Source organism: Poeciliopsis prolifica, unplaced genomic scaffold, assembly GCF_027474105.1.
Source record: "Poeciliopsis prolifica strain line A6 unplaced genomic scaffold, Auburn_PproV2 SCAFFOLD131, whole genome shotgun sequence".
Taxonomy (NCBI): Eukaryota; Metazoa; Chordata; class Actinopteri; order Cyprinodontiformes; family Poeciliidae; genus Poeciliopsis; species Poeciliopsis prolifica.
The window spans coordinates 48104-64047 of NW_026562506.1; the positions used below are offsets into that span (position 1 = coordinate 48104).

Here is a 15944-nt window from a genome sequence, read left to right on the forward strand (position 1 = left end):
TCAAAACCAAACCATTCAAGTCCAACTGCCGTAGATGATGAAAACATCAAGTCATTCACAGGCAGCAAATGATACTATATTAATTAGTCTGTATTAATTAGTTGAACATATTGTAAAGCAGGAATCACCAGTGCACCAGCCTCCTCCAGGAGAGCTATGGTATTTTTCTGGCAACATTCTCCTATAGAAGAAGATTTTAGCAAATGGCGACTTCGAGCTGAGCAAGTGATCAACAACATTAGCTTATCAGAAGGGCAGCAGCGCTGTATGACACTTGATAGCTTACCTTTAAATGTGACTCTTTTCATCGGAGTACAAGCCACACCAGGTGCTTATTTTCAGGAAATAGAGAAATCAGAAATAGGAGGGCGACTATCTACGTCGACTTAAAACTTTGCTACAGGAAGTTATAGAAAACAGCGTTGTGGCTAACCAGGACTCTGACTCTCAATTATTAAAGCAGTTCCTTCAAGGCTGTTGGGATGATTCCTTAATAACTACACTGCATCTGAAAGAGTCAAGTTATAGCCCACATACCATCTTGAGGTTTTCAGAAATACTGTTCAAAATAAGGACACATGAAAAAGAGAGCCATTTAAAAAAAATGAGGATAAAGCAACAAATAGGGGCAAGTTCAACCAAAGTCCATACCAGGACTCATTTCAGATACCAGTGACGCCTCAGAGCCCTAGCAACACTCTCACATTAGGGCCAGATATCTACTCTAGAGAGCAAATGAAAGAGAAAATCAGGCAGTTGGAGGCTGAACTACAGAGTCTGTTAAGCACCCTCTTCCTTCCAAAGAAGAGAAAACCAATACGGAAGTTCCACCAAAGAATTAAAGGCAGTTCTGCATCTTCAGCAGTTGCACTCATAAAAGTTGGAAAAGTTTTGTTGTGATTGTGTAGACGACGCTCATTTGTTGCCTCAATGCACCAATCCAACCAATGCTGTCCTGGTGCAAAAGAAACTGTGCAAGACATCAAACCAGGCAGAATCAACTCACACTAAACCCACAACACAAAACCCCTCTGCCAAACTTGGCTTTAAACAAGTAAGGGCTCCTGCTATTGAACAAGCAGGGGCCCAAAGTGAAACTAGTTCCCTTGTTTTGAATCAGAGTATCACCAAACCATCTAATGTAGCAGAAATCCCTCAGATTCCCATTGGACTGGTGGGGAAGCCCTGTGATAGTGAAGCATGGTTGGATCAGAGCAAATGCACTTTTTTATACTGGGTCAAAAATTACCATAACATCTCAGTCATTTTACTCCAGTTACCTTTCCCACCGACAGTTATTCTCTATAAAAGAGAACACTGCCCCTTCAACTTTGAAGGGGCAGTGGGGCAGAAGGTCCCTTATGTTGAGGTGGGAGTTCAGTTCCCAAAAGATGCATGTGGAACAGGCCAAGGATGTCACATCTTGGCTTTAGTCAGTCCAGACTAGGCTTCCAACAATGAGAACTACAAGCACTTTGTATTGCCTTGCTGAAAAATGTGCTATATAAATAAAATTACTTTACCTTAACCTTTTCTTGCTGGAACAAATGTCCATCTAATGACACGAGACTGCATGAAGATGGGTGGGACAAAATTTTTAGAGACTTTGCCCATTCAGGCCAATTGGGTAATGGTTTATACCAAGTGTCGTAAGTTGACAGATTCTCAAACAACGAGCACAAAAGTTCTCTAAGTTACACACAAGAGCAAAGTACCTGTACACTAGTGACGTCCTGTGAGATTGTTAAGATTTAAGAGGATTATCTTCACTTTGCTCGTTAATTTTCCTCTGTGTCTCAGATTCTTGAGTCTCAGCATGTGCAGGGAAAAAAGAACAATCATACGACATCAGATTTCAGATATATCAAGAGCTTTATCTAAAGAATTCAATGCATACAGAATATCAAACCAACGTTACACCCAGATTATCAAGAAGTTGAACATGTGACTGAACATAAAAAGTTACCTGTACAAGTTTACAAGTCAAAAATGCATTTCTGGGAATTGCTCGCTCAGGCACAAAGTAATTCGAACTTTGGCTGTAAAACAAAGTCTGTGTATTTCCCTAAATTTAAATATATGCATTAGAAGGTGTGTTTTTCCTTTGTGGGGGCTTTCTTAATGTTAATTTTATTACCTCTGAGACCAGCTAAAACACCCAGATCTTCTCGTGCCAGCCTCCTGCTTTTATAAACAACAATAGGTACACTTTATAGGACATGTGAAAAATATTTCACCAAGAACAGAGTATTGATTTAATTTAATGCCACAGTATTCCAGAATTACTCCAGACAAACTGACATTTTTCCTTCCTAAATAGGGTGAGGATTAACAACAGAACATTCACATTCATTGCACCACTACACTTTACAGAAACCTACAAAAGAGAACAATAGCGCAATTAAACAGAATAAAGGCAAAGACAAAATAAGACTTACGATTTTAGCATGGCTTTGAGGACTTGCTATGTAGTGGCATCATCAGAACTGATGATGATTAGGACTGGATGCCTGGGCTGAAAAAACATTCCAAGGTGACTTCTTTGCCTTCTTTGACTACTTTGTTAGAAGTAGAAAAAAATAGTCAGCAATATCATAGAATCAGTTGATGTTGGCATTAACTATGAAGCTGTTTTGAGTGTGGATATAATTACCTTAAAAGCTTTCTGTCCATGATCTGAACGAGTTGACCCTGATCTTTGTTGCAATGATCAGGGGGCTGGTGGGCCCATCTTCATCAGTCAACAGATGAGAGGCGGGGTTTACCCTGGACAAGTCACTAATCCATCACAGGCCCTGAAAGCTAACAATGAATAAAAAGTATGAACGAGAAATTATTGATTAACAAGGGGAATAAATTCTGTCCAATTATTTTTAAATCAAATCATGTTTATTAATTCTATTAAATTCTGGTTCTACAAATGCTATTCCTACTTTTTCAGTTATTTTTTATGCATCTATAAATATTTCAATACTCCATATTGATAATAATTGTTTACATATATTGTACTGAATAATTATCTATAACACATTTTTTTCTTTACAATTAATGATAAATCTACTATTGATTCTGGTAGAATCCAGGGTGGTACAATTGATATTGTCGTTGTTTGACTAAGCTATACATTTTAACATTTCTACTTTTCTTTTCAATTGTCCATCCAAAACTGCTCATTTCTCTTTTTTCTTTTTCCCAGCATGGATTTAAAAGTTCCCATGTTGGATGATCCAAGTTACTGCCTTGTATATTTAACCAATAATTTATTTAGTTTTGTTCTTCTTAAACCTAAAGGCATTTCACCCAGTTCCACTTCTATTGCTGCTGTTAGTGTAGTTGTCAATGTTCCTGTACACAGTCTGAGACCTTGACGCTGAATAATGTTTAATTTAGCTCGATGAGTCTTAGCTGCTGAATTGTAAACTATACAACCCAAGTCTATGTTAAATCTTGCCTACCTTTTTATTTTTTTATGTTCTTTGACAGTGGTATCTGAAATGCTGTATCCTGCAACTTTTAGATGTCTCTGTTTCAGCACACATGGATCCAATATTAGTTATTAGCAGAGCTCTGTAAAGCCTGTCTGCATGCTCAGTGAGGCAGTTCAGTCTTTTAATTCAAGTGTGTAGATTATAGATTGCGCATAGCTGGCAGCTCCCGTTCACAATGAACAGGAGATGGCAGCAATTTGTCCTTGATACCAGAAACCAAAGAAGCACAAAAAATCCAGAAGAAGAATGCTGTGTTCCATTTGTATTCAAATGCTGGAATTTTTAGTTTACAAAAAGCAAAAAACCCCAAGAGGCAATTTACCAATCCCTACATCTAATTCAAATTCAGCGATTGCATTGATAAACTGTTAATTGGCTCAACGTCTGGTCTGTATGTCGTCAATTAAGTTTCACAAACACTGTGTATTATTTTGTCACGTAGTTCCTCTAGTCTTTCACCTAGTCATTGGATGAAAGCTATGCTTAAGAATTCGACCTGTATCGCTGACCGTGATTGATGTAGAAACTTTGCACAGTAATAAAGATCAAGTTTAGAGGGCAGATTAAGCTTTCAAATTTAAAAGTACTTTGAGGTGACGTCATTTCTAAAATGACGTTCCAATTTCCGAGGCAAGCTCAAATGCACCAAAATAGACGGAATTGTCCTGGAGTAACGTTATGATTCTGTTATATGGTATTTGTTAACAATGAAAAGGACTGCTTTACCTCAAGTTACTGCGGATAATGCGCTGTCGTAGACCTTTATTCTCGCTGTTGGCTTTCAGTTCTGAAGGTGGGACTTTAAGAGGTTATGATAGCGGCTAACTACAGCTAGCTAACAGGATCCAGCCTTCGTGATCCCGTGTTGGTTTACGAGGTAACTAAATTCATCAGATGCTGTTTGTAGCCTTCTTGTGTACAGTGACATGTTGGAGTGTGTGGCGTGTACCTTAGAGCTAAATGTGCAGAGCGAAGATGAAGCTGTTTTATTTTTAGACGTTTTAACGCAGCTACTTTGCAAGGTTAGATTAGGAGGCTCAACAATAGCCCTCTTTGCTAACTTATTTTTGAGCAGTCTAAAATATAGCTTTATGTGCTATATATGCTTTATGTGCACACTCACCATGAAATCGCCTGGACAAAAAACATTTCAACCAGTTGTTAACAAAAACTTGGTACTAAGTCTTCCCAGAACATCAGCTTGAGATTACTGAGACTTTCTAAGCTAAGTTCACCTCTTTACAAACGCGTCCTGTTAGACAGAACTGCTGTCTGGAACACAGTCATTCCGATGGATCTGATTTCTCCATTCCGACAGCAAAATTTGTTGAAATTGTAAATAGCCTTGTGTTTACGGTTACCTTTTGTAGTTTATGTTTGGTATTCCCTCATGTCTATCGAGAAAGTGTCTGAACTACAAGCACTAAATCACGAATGTTGTTGCTTGAGTTCCTTGAGAGTTTATCACTGATCACTGTTCTGTTTCACAAAACCTGGTCCTCGTCAGGATAATGATGTCTGTTTGAATAACTGCATAGCCCTGTTTTCCAGCCTGCTTTCTTGCTAACAACCTTCTCACTCCAACCAGGTGCCGATAGTTCTACAATGGAGCTGAATCAGTAGAATCAGTAGAGCAGCATCATTGAGGCTTCATCATAATTCAACAGGAACTCTTTTGGAAAAGAGCCCTAAGGTAAAAGAAAGCCAAACTGCCCTAAGCCTTAGGCTCTGTTTTGTAAAACTCAGGAAATGGCTTTCCTGGACAATCCAGGCATTATCTTGGCCCACATCAGACAGTCCCATGTGACCAGTGATGATACAGGAATGTGTGAGATGGTTTTAATAGACCAGGATGTGGATCTGGAGAAGTGCCAACTTACTCTGGTACCCAGCGGCAGCTGTGGGTCTTCTGAGTCCACCTCTCTCAGTGAAGATAGTTGTACCATGGTGGACAGTCATACTTGTGACCTCTCTCAGTCCATGGACATCACTTCTAGCTGGGACTTTGGCATCCGCCGACGCTCCAACACAGGTAAACCCATCTGCAGGTGCTTGCTGGTTGTTTGGGCAGGCTTTCTGTTGGGCTAAGTTGCAACAGGCCGTACAGCTCAGAAAGCCTGTTCCTCTGTAGTTTTGTGGTGCTGTGTCCAATCTGTGACTTTTATGGGTCATTGAAAATGATTGCTGTTGTGGTGAAATCATGGGATCAGGTGTATGTTGGCTATATAAAAATCATTTAGTGAAACGTGCAGAATGGACTAGATGAAACTGGAAGTAGCCAATTTTAGATGGTCAGGACTGGTTCAGTTTGTTTATATGGAGCCAACATCGTCTCAAGTCACTGTATAAAAAGTCAACTTAATGAAGCCATAATTCAGACAGATTCATGGTCAGTTCTATCCATCCCATCTTGATCCTAGTTATCAAACTGTTTGTGTCGTTCAGTGTGTATTGCTGTCATGTTATTTGAAATCCACAGCAGGCAAGCACTGAGCTAACTTTGTTTGGTTGTTGATCAAAGAGTTAAAATGACTTTGCATATAAAATCAACACATCTTAGCAATCTCAATAAAGCAAGTGTTATCCACCTTATTCCTAGCCCCCATGAGGCTTTGCATAAACTATGAGCTCGACTTCCGTCGCAAACCTGAATCGTCATTTGTTTACATTTTAGCAACTTACTAGCCGGCTTTCGTCAAACCTTCTGGGCTATAAAATATGTGGGGACACCAAATATCATACCTTCAATGTGACAGTAATATTTTAACCTTGCCTACAATTCAGTGACGTTCATAGCTGGTGAGGCACAGATTAAATCATAATCAGATTTATAATTGTAGACAACCCCCTGCATGTTGTCTGCATACCGAAATTTTGCCCATGCAGACAATGCTGGAGTGTAAAAACACTATTCCTTTACATGCCATCCATAGCTGTGCTGCCGTGGTGGAATAATTTAGTTAATGAAACTTGGAAATGTAGTAATATTAAATCAGTGCTAAGCTCCACACTAAAGGGAAAAACAGTTGAAGTACAACTCAAAACCAATTCTTTCTCGCTCTCTATATCAGCCAAGCTACACACAGACTTGTTGCCATAGCAACTGACAACAGCACTTTATGCTTCAGGAGACAACACCAAAAAAACACTCAAATATTTCCCACATAAAGAACTGAACATTCTGTCTGTTGCAGTAGCATGGTTTTAGGTTTAATGTTTATTCTGTGATTATTAACAAGTGATTGCTGTTGTAGATAATATCTACCGCTGCTAATCAAACTCAAGGTTTCCCCCAGAAAATTTGCTTATCGAGAAAGTGTCTGAACTACAAGCACTAAATCACGAATGTTGTTGCTTGAGTTCCTTGAGAGTTTATCACTGATCACTGTTCTGTTTCACAAAACCTGGTCCTCGTCAGGATAATGATGTCTGTTTGAATAACTGCATAGCCCTGTTTTCCAGCCTGCTTTCTTGCTAACAACCTTCTCACTTCAACCAGGTGCTGATAGTTCTACAATGGAGCTGAATCAGTAGAATCAGTTCAGGCGCCAAGGCAGTAATTCATCCTGCGACCCATCGTGTTTTTGAGTTAAAAAATGTTTAAGGTTGACAGGAAATTTGAAAATATCACTTGATATTTATATGTGTTGCTGAAAGATTGAAAGATTAATACCTGAACACCAACTATAAAGTCTTAAAAACCCAAACATTTAAAAAAGACTTTAAAAAATAAGCGACGCTTTGCTTTGTGGGGACACAAGTAAAGCCAGATGTACTTGGCTCCAAAGCCGAGTCTATTCTCGACACAAATTGAGAAAGGATGGGAAAGAAGGCAGAAAAGGCGGTTTCTAGCAGGACATCCACAAAGCCTATCTTTTCTGTCCATTTGAAACAGCAGCCATTTTACCATTTTGTCTCGTTGCCCAGGTGTTGGTCTTCCTTTAGTTATTTCCTACTTCAATTGAAAATCCACTTTAGAAAATTGCTTATGTGGAGAAATGTAATCACCCGTGTTAAAGTCAGAAGAGAGGAGGAAACAATAACTATATCACTGCACCTATTTACTGTGTGGCTAGCTCGATGTCACTTAGTCTACAGACGTGGAGTCACAAGACCAATGTCTGGGGTCATGAGCACCCTTTGCTATGAGGAAAGAAAACTTCCTTCCTCACCTTGAACTTGTTCTCTGCTGTTTAGGATTTCTCCTCTGAACACAAAACACGCTAAACACACACAGTTGACAAAAAACACTGTACTTTAAATATATCCATTTTCTGTACACCCTTGTCCCTAGTGGAGTTGGGATGGAGGCTAGTGCCAGCAAACGTTTCGGGCGAGAGGTGGGGTACACCCTGGACAGATCGCCAGTCTGTCACAGGGTTATGCATAAGCTAAAATATGGAAAATTATTGAATATATTAAAGGTTTTTTAACCATTTCATTGGGGACATACAGTCAGGAAGAATATGCTCTCATCGAATGGCAGCGAGCGCACTTAGTGAGAGGGTGCGCAATCCAAGATGAGGCTCAGGTCGCTGCTGCCTCACCAGCTGTGCTTCCGAACATTTGAATTGGAAATTGCAAAAAGTAAATGATTTTTGAAGAAAAAAAAAATCTAAATTGGTTAAATAAAATGAAAAATAAATACTTTATAATACAAACCACAGGGTAAAAATAGCAATATAAATGATCTTACCATTACATATTATTTTTCCATGATGACTTCCCTGAGTCCTCTCACTCGCTCATTATTGTAGCTACCTGTTGGCCCATCACTGCTACTGCTATTGTAGGGCAGGATGGTAACTTCCAGAAGGGGCCACAAATAACTTGCACTAGCTTATTTAGCTACTTTACTGACTCAGTTGCTTTGGATGCAGATGTGGATTTTTTTCCGATTGCTTTTTGTCCACACAATGAAACAAGCACACACATGCAAGGGGGTGGGGGTGATATTAGAAAAGTCTGAAATTGTCCTCCCCCCCCACTAAAAAATAAAAAATCATAAAAGATACCTTTTGTATTTAAACAATATAAATATGAAAAGGCAAAAGAAACAGAACAAAATAAATGTGTCATACATGTAAGAAAAAAAATAAGAATGAAAAATCAGACTGCAGTTCATTATTTTGTTAATTTGGCTGAATTATGATTAACTGTCTCGTTTTGCCTTAGAAATCAAATCTAGCAAAATTGGCAAGATTGCTTTGATAGACTTAGCTTTGTTTGTCAAAGGTAGCAAATGTCAGTTACATTTAGCTCTGTAAAAGGTTGGATCTTAATAAGAGTTTGAAACGGAGGGACTGATCACTACATCTAACCGACAGCTCAGTGTGTGGGAGCCGAGAGCAGATAGAAAAGCATTATTTATTTCTTTATTTTTTATTTCTTACCATTTTTAATATAGAGTTTTTGAAACCACAAGCACATAACAAATTTGGATAATTTCTATAAAAAACTTGGTGCTTAGAGCGTTAAGTTTAACTTTTGATACTTCCCAGATATTTCTACCTACCTTTTGGTTCTCAGCAATCCAGGACATGAAAAAAACAAAAAAGGTTTAAAAATAAAGCAACTTAACAAGTAATTTAATTAACGCATAACTTATTTTGAGAACCACAGCAATTAATCATTATTTGAGGAATTTTATTCAGTGGACTTATTTATTAAACTTTTTATTTTCAGTCTTAAATGTTGGTAAAAGTGTAGCAGAGGTTGGATCTGTGAAACTGAGCCAAACTCATACATTTAAATTTTAGTTTTACTTCTATGAGTCTCAATATTTTGTTTACTGAGAAAAACACATGCTTGAGCATTACCACTTACTAATCACCTTTTAAAACACATCTTGCGTTAAATTTCACTGTAACTTTGGTGCCCCCCCAAAATTGCTCTTAAAAAATTTCACTGTTTATTGCCCCCTTCCTCCCAATAATGAAATGGGATTTCCTCCTTTGAGCACACATGAAGCATTTTGAGTTCTCTTTTCAAGTTTAGATTATTTTTAGCCAAATTCTTTTCGTTTCCTCATCTTCCGGTGATGAGAACTGCCGCTCATCACAGAAACACTGCCTTTTTCTTTTGGGAGCACGTTTATGGAAGTAAATATGTGCCATCAGGATTTGAATAAAAAATGCCTCTGAAATTTGAATGTTGTATATTAGCATTTACTTTTTCAGAATTAAAATAAATTCAGAATATATTTTTCATTTAAAAAAAATTTGGTGTCATTATTTGTACATAAAAAATTCACATTCCTATTTCAAAGTGATAAAATTTTCAATGTACATATTTTTCAGTGTCAAAAAATTCAGCATATAAAAAATTCAACTTTTCAACATTCAAATGCAATATTTTCAGTGTCCTCAAATTCAACTTGCTCAAATTCGCTGTCTCAAATTTAGCATCTAAACATTCGCTGTTAAAAATGGCAAGGTTACTTCAGGTCAGAGACATGACCAATGGATGTCAGATTCCAACACCCAGCCAATCACAAGACGCCATTTCTTATAGAAGAAATACTAGCATCACCGAGGCTGGCGACTATGGAAGCGAACGCTAATCCAACGGTGAGTTTAATGCTTTCATAATTCTGTAGTATATTTCATTTTGCGCCTGAAGTTTGATACATTATCTTAAAGCTCGATTTAAAGCACGGGTTTGGTCCGTTGTTAATCTTACAGCATGTAGCGCAGGCATATAATGTCTCGCTACCTCCTAGCATCCAGCCCCTCCTCGCTTTTCCACACACAACTTCCCCCGTTTTATTTAAAAAAGAAATAAACTTGGATCTTTAAAGAGAACTGATGGGTGGCGACTTTCTGCGTTGTTTGTATGTTGTCTTGGGTGAAAACTAAGAAGTGACTGAAACACTGCTTGGGCCATTTACATTATATTCTTCAGGCAGTGATGGTGAGTGGTTGATAGCTGGTGCTTATGTCACAGGTGTCAAACTCCAGTCCTCCAGGGCCGCTGTCTTGCAGTTTTTAGATGTGCCACACTACAAAACGCTGGAATGAAATGGTTTAATTACCTCCTCCTTGTGTAGATCAGGTCTCCAGAGCCTTGCTAATGATCTAATTATTATATTCAGGTTTGGTGCAGCAGAGGCTCATCTAAAAGTTGCAGGGCAGCGGCCCTCCAGGACTGGACTTTGACACCCCAGGCTTATGTATGTCCAATTAGGACACAAATAGTGATAGTCACAAGCATTGACTTCAGCTACACAGAAATTGTCTTCCAAAGGAATTTGGCATGTTTAAACGCTTAGTTTGTATTAAACACGTTTTTAATTTTTTTTACCCTGACCTTACTTTGGTATTTGTTTTTGATGCAGTAGCTCTTCAATTACTATATGAAATTTAATATGGTAATTAAATTACCATATTTTTCTGTAACTACATTAACTTATTTTTTTTTCTCTTAGACTGGTATAACATGCGATGCTTCAAAGGCCATTTCTCGCTGTGCAGACCATCTCCTCCAAAAACCTACAACGGAGAACCCCTGGCTGTTGAAGATGGACTTAAGAGACAGAAAAAGACTTGGCTCTGCATACTCATATAATCATATATATTATTTGTACTCTAATTCCTCTAGTTTTGTCAAAATGATATATCTGATTTTGACAAAACTAGAGGAATTAGAGTAACAATGTTCAGAGTAGATACTTCATTTGTCCAAGTTCATATTGTTTGTACAGGCAGTTTTAAATATGAAACTGAAATTGTTTTTATGAAAAATTTTATTGAATGTACTTACATGAGTAAGTACATGCTATGCTTGAAGTATTACAAAATAAATTACCTAAGACAAACTAACTTTCTGATTCTTATGATGCTAGAAATTTAAAGTCCTACAACAATTGACAATTGACGACTCAGGTACAATTAATAACATTCTGTTGAAATTTTATGTAAATACAATATTGCATATAATAAAACAAAAACTTTTATCACCTCCTCTGTAAATTTCAAAAAATATTTCTCCTTAGACAGGGACATTTTTTGTGTGTAGCATATTTAAAATACAAAACAATTTAAAGTGCTTTACATGACAAAACAGATGCAATTATTATTAAATTATGATATTTAATCTAAAATTAGCTGACATACTTACAAGCATATGTTTTCTTCAAAATGAGTCACAATGAACTGAGAAAACAAAGGGGGTTTATAGTGTTACTAGGTAACAGGACAACATTTTGTAGCAAAGTAAAAATGTTAATTAATATTCTATATCAATACTTGTCAGAAAAAAAAGCAGTATTTTGGATGATGTTATAATGACAATAAATTTATTACTTCATTCATAAGTGAATTCTTCTGTACTTTACGAAAAGGATGGCAATCTTACTGTGCTCTTCTCCCATTAAAATTGTAGAAACTATATCAAACACAAGTAAATCTACAGTTTGGTAGGTATCACTTCCACCTCTTCTTCTTTTTGGCAATTAAGAGTTTGTCGCACTGCTGGTGTGAAGTCAGCTGTAATGAAACTCTTTAAAGTTGTTCTTATTACAGCTTCAGTTTCCCTGACACCAACACCACCGTCGAACTAAAACACAACGTAAACTTAGTGAGATGGTGTCTAGAATACAATATCGACATAAAAATAACATAAAACATATAAACATAAAACATGTAAATTAAAACTTTGGCAGTAAAACTCCCACCAAATCGCAAACCTATGGTGATTTCAAATAACATCACATTAAATAGGAATATATTTACATTTTAACATTTACTCTGCTTCCAGTAACAACACAGTTTTATGAACTGGTTTATCAAGATACACTGGCTTGACAGTCCTTTTTCCATCCTTATCCAAGGTCGAGTCACTTAGTAAAAGCTTCACCTTCCTGATCCTTCCATCTGCGCTTGCATATATCTCTGTTACTCTTGCCAGTTTCCACTTGTTCCTTGGAGAATTGTCCTCTTGAAGAATAACAATGTCGTTCACCTTTGCATTCCTCTTGTTTCTTTGCCAGATTTGTTGCTTCTGCTTCCGATGCAACACTTACAAGTCCATCATCTACATAAAAGTTTCTTTGAATGAACTTTACTGTATTTGCAGAGAACTTTCCCTCACCTTGTGTGGCTAGATGTTTTAAACCAAAATTGGCACAACCAGGTGAAGAAACTGCACCAAACAGGTGAACGTTAATGCGAAAGACTGAGGGGGGGACACTTAAATCACCATGCTCCCACCATAAGAAACGTAAATAATCCTGGTCTTGAGGTGTTACATGGAACTGATGAAACATACGCTCCACGTCGCACATTATACCCACTGAGCCCTTCCTGACCCTACAGAGTACTCCCACCAAAGTGTTTGTGAAGTCAGGCCCTGTAAGCAGGTGTTCATTCAGCGAAGTGTCTTGATATTGTGCAGAGCAGTCAAAAACTACATGGATCTTGCTAGGCTTTTGAGGGTGGTATACCCCATGATGGGGAATATACCAGGCAGGGGAATTACAGATTTCCTTCTCCGGTATTTTCTCTGCATCACCACGTGCAATAATGTCCTCCATGAACCTTGCATAATCTGTGTAATACCTTTGATCCCTTATGAATCTGCGTTTGAGACTGTTTAAACGTTGCATTGCACTTGACATGTTGTTGGGAAGATTTGGTCTGTCATTTTTGAAAGGCAGAGGCATTTCGTAATGTCCATCTTGCTTTTGTTTGATTCCTTCTTGCAGCTTTTTAGGAAGCAGACATCTTCTTGTGAAATGCTTGTTTCTTCCACTGCTCTCTCTGTAAAATCTAATTCCAGTGCTTTGATTACCTCTGGACCCGTTACTTCTTTAATTTGTGTCTTGCAGATGTAATGAACTTTATTCTTTAGCTTTGTGGTTGGCTCAGTCTCTGGTATTATTTGCTTTACAGTGATGCGATGACTTACTCCAATTACATCGCTGCCTGCATCACACGAATCACAGTAACTTATGATGCTCCACCCCAAATTTGTTTTCTGGTTGGTTTTCTTCACCACATATGACTTCTCTGGGGATTAAGGCTTGTGTGCAATTATAGCCTAACAGGAGTCCTATCTCACATTCTAATGGTGGAGCAATGTGTTCAGTGAGATGTTCCAAATGTGGCCATGACCTTGCAGTGTCTGGAGTAGGAATATGGCTACGATTGACAGGTATAAAATCACGTGTGTAAGCAGCTGGCACAATGAGTTTCTTTTTGGAAAACAATCCTCTTATTTGCAGAGCTTCAAGCTTTGTACATGCTACAGTTGTTTTCTTGGATGACATTGTAGATAATTTCAGTTTAACCTGGGTTTTAGCTGTGTCCAGGTTGTTTGCTACTTCACTGAGAATAAAAGACGAATCACTCTGTGTGTCCAGCAGAGCATAGGTGAGTATTTCTTTGCTTGGCTCATTTTGTGTGGATACATAGACAGGTACTATTGCAGATGTCTGTGTGTTTCTACTTTCATGAGTCACTCTGTTAGATGTACTTTCGTTAACTTTCGTTGTTTCTTGTGATTGTGTTACTTGTTCCTGGGTTTCCTTCCCTTCAGCTACTTCTTGTTCTTTAGGTTGTTCTTTCTTTGTCTCGTGTCTTTGTTTTTCTTCGTGCAGACATGTGGGATGTTGTTTTGAGCATGTGTTGCATGTCATCCGATTGCTGCAGTTCTTGGAGAAGTGACCACTATTTAAACAGCCAAAACATAGTTTTTTACCTTGAATGAACTTGACTCTCTCAGTGAACTTACGACATTTGTGTAAACTGTGTCCTGCTCTTTTACAAAATACACAATAGATCATGCTTCTTTCTGTGGAGTTAGTTGTGAAGATGTTCGCTGTATTTTGCTTCTTATGAATGGGTGTAAGTAGAGACTTTGTCTTTGGTTTGTCAAAGTCACCTTGTCTTATAGCTTGATATGATGTAATGGGATTACATACACTACTTGCCTCCATTGACAGGAACGTTACAAAGTAACTGAAACGTGGGAACTGTCTGTGCTCTAACTGATGCTTTGTAGACTGTTGCTTAACCAGTCTGGCAGTTTAGCAGCAAGTCTTTGATTCTCTATTCCATCATTGAGGATGTTCATTTCTGGTAGTCATTGCAGATTGACAGCTTTGTAAGAAATCCACAAACTTTCTTAACTCTGCACTGTTTTTACCTTGGAGCTTTGGCCACATGTGCAACTTGTCCCTAAAGGCTTTTGCAATAACAAAAGGCTCTCCATAACGTTCATTAAGCATATTCCATGCTGCCATATAAGAACTTCAAAGCCAATCAGAAAATAGCCTTCTAAGGCTTCTTTAACACACCCTCCTACATATTTCTGTAAGAAAAATATCTTTTCTGCAATGAGAATGTTCTTTCTCTCTATTAGAGTCTGAAAAGATGCTTTCCAATGTTTAAACTTAAGTGGATCCCCACTAAATATTGAAGCCTCTGGAATTGGTAGCCTATTAGCTGACATAGCTTCTACCACAACTTTTACAAGCTCACCTGTGCTCTCGTGAACAACATTTAACTGTGGTGGTTGATTGGCAGTGTTCTTCACTCAGTTACCTGTATGTTTGCAGGATTTGGAGTGATTCTTTCTTGCTTTACTAAAAAGTAGTCTTCTTCATAAACTTGTAATTTTGCCTTTGCTGCATTGAGTCCTTTCAGATTTTTCAGTCTTTCAATTTCTCTTTTTAAGTCCTCAACCGATCTTTTCCTCGCAGCACTTTTCTCTTGTTGTCTCTTTATCACAGCCGCCTTCTCTTTTTCTCTTTTTAACTTGTGTTCTGTTTCCTCTCTTTTCTCTTGATGGCATTGTGACATCGCAGCAGCTTCTTGTTCTGCAGTTATGAGTTTGTCTTCTTCTTCTATGGTTTGCATTTTTTCTCTAAATTTCTCTTGTTCAGCCATTATCTTAAGCACAGCCTTTGTGGCTTCATACTCTGCTGCAGTTTCTTGTCTTTTGGCGGAGGAGCCATTAGAGATAACTGAACTGGGTTTAAAATGACTATGAACTGAGACACTAGTTGAGCTAGAAGATGTAAATATAGAACTTGCATCAGGCCAAACAATCTCCTCCTAATTTGTTCCCTCAACATGGCACTGGATGTTTCGCAAAACTAACTTAGTCACTGATGTACATTTGTCTAATTTGGAACGTATATCATGAGGTGGTCCATTTTTGCTCTGTATTGATCATAAATATCATTAAGAGCGACTAGTTCTCTTTGCACAATGTCCATGTGACCTTCAAGAATGTCACATGGATCTCCTCTGATAACAGATTTTTTTAGCAACTTTAATGCTTTCCATCTGTCATAAGTACTTTCAAAGTGACGTTGCAGCCCCTTTAGTCTTTCTTTATGAAATTCTTTTCCTTTTTCTGTTAACATGCGAGTTCTTTCACTTCTACGTAGTTCTTCTTGCCCAGATTGCACTAAAAAGGTTTCATCTACTTGCTCTGCTTCGGCAGCTTGTT

General features: G+C 37.9%; 1 protein-coding gene across 1 annotated transcript in view; it reads left to right on the forward strand.

Annotated features, from left to right (window-relative positions):
• The first annotated feature begins 4113 nt into the window (after positions 1-4113).
• The window catches only part of mapkap1 (MAPK associated protein 1), a 36856-nt gene continuing 25025 nt past the window's right edge, over positions 4114-15944 (forward strand). The window contains exons 1-2 of the mRNA XM_055024864.1: positions 4114-4365; positions 5077-5520. Coding sequence (XP_054880839.1) covers positions 5238-5520 — 283 coding nt within the window. The 5' untranslated portion in view covers positions 4114-4365; positions 5077-5237. The remainder of the gene's footprint in view (positions 4366-5076; positions 5521-15944) is intronic.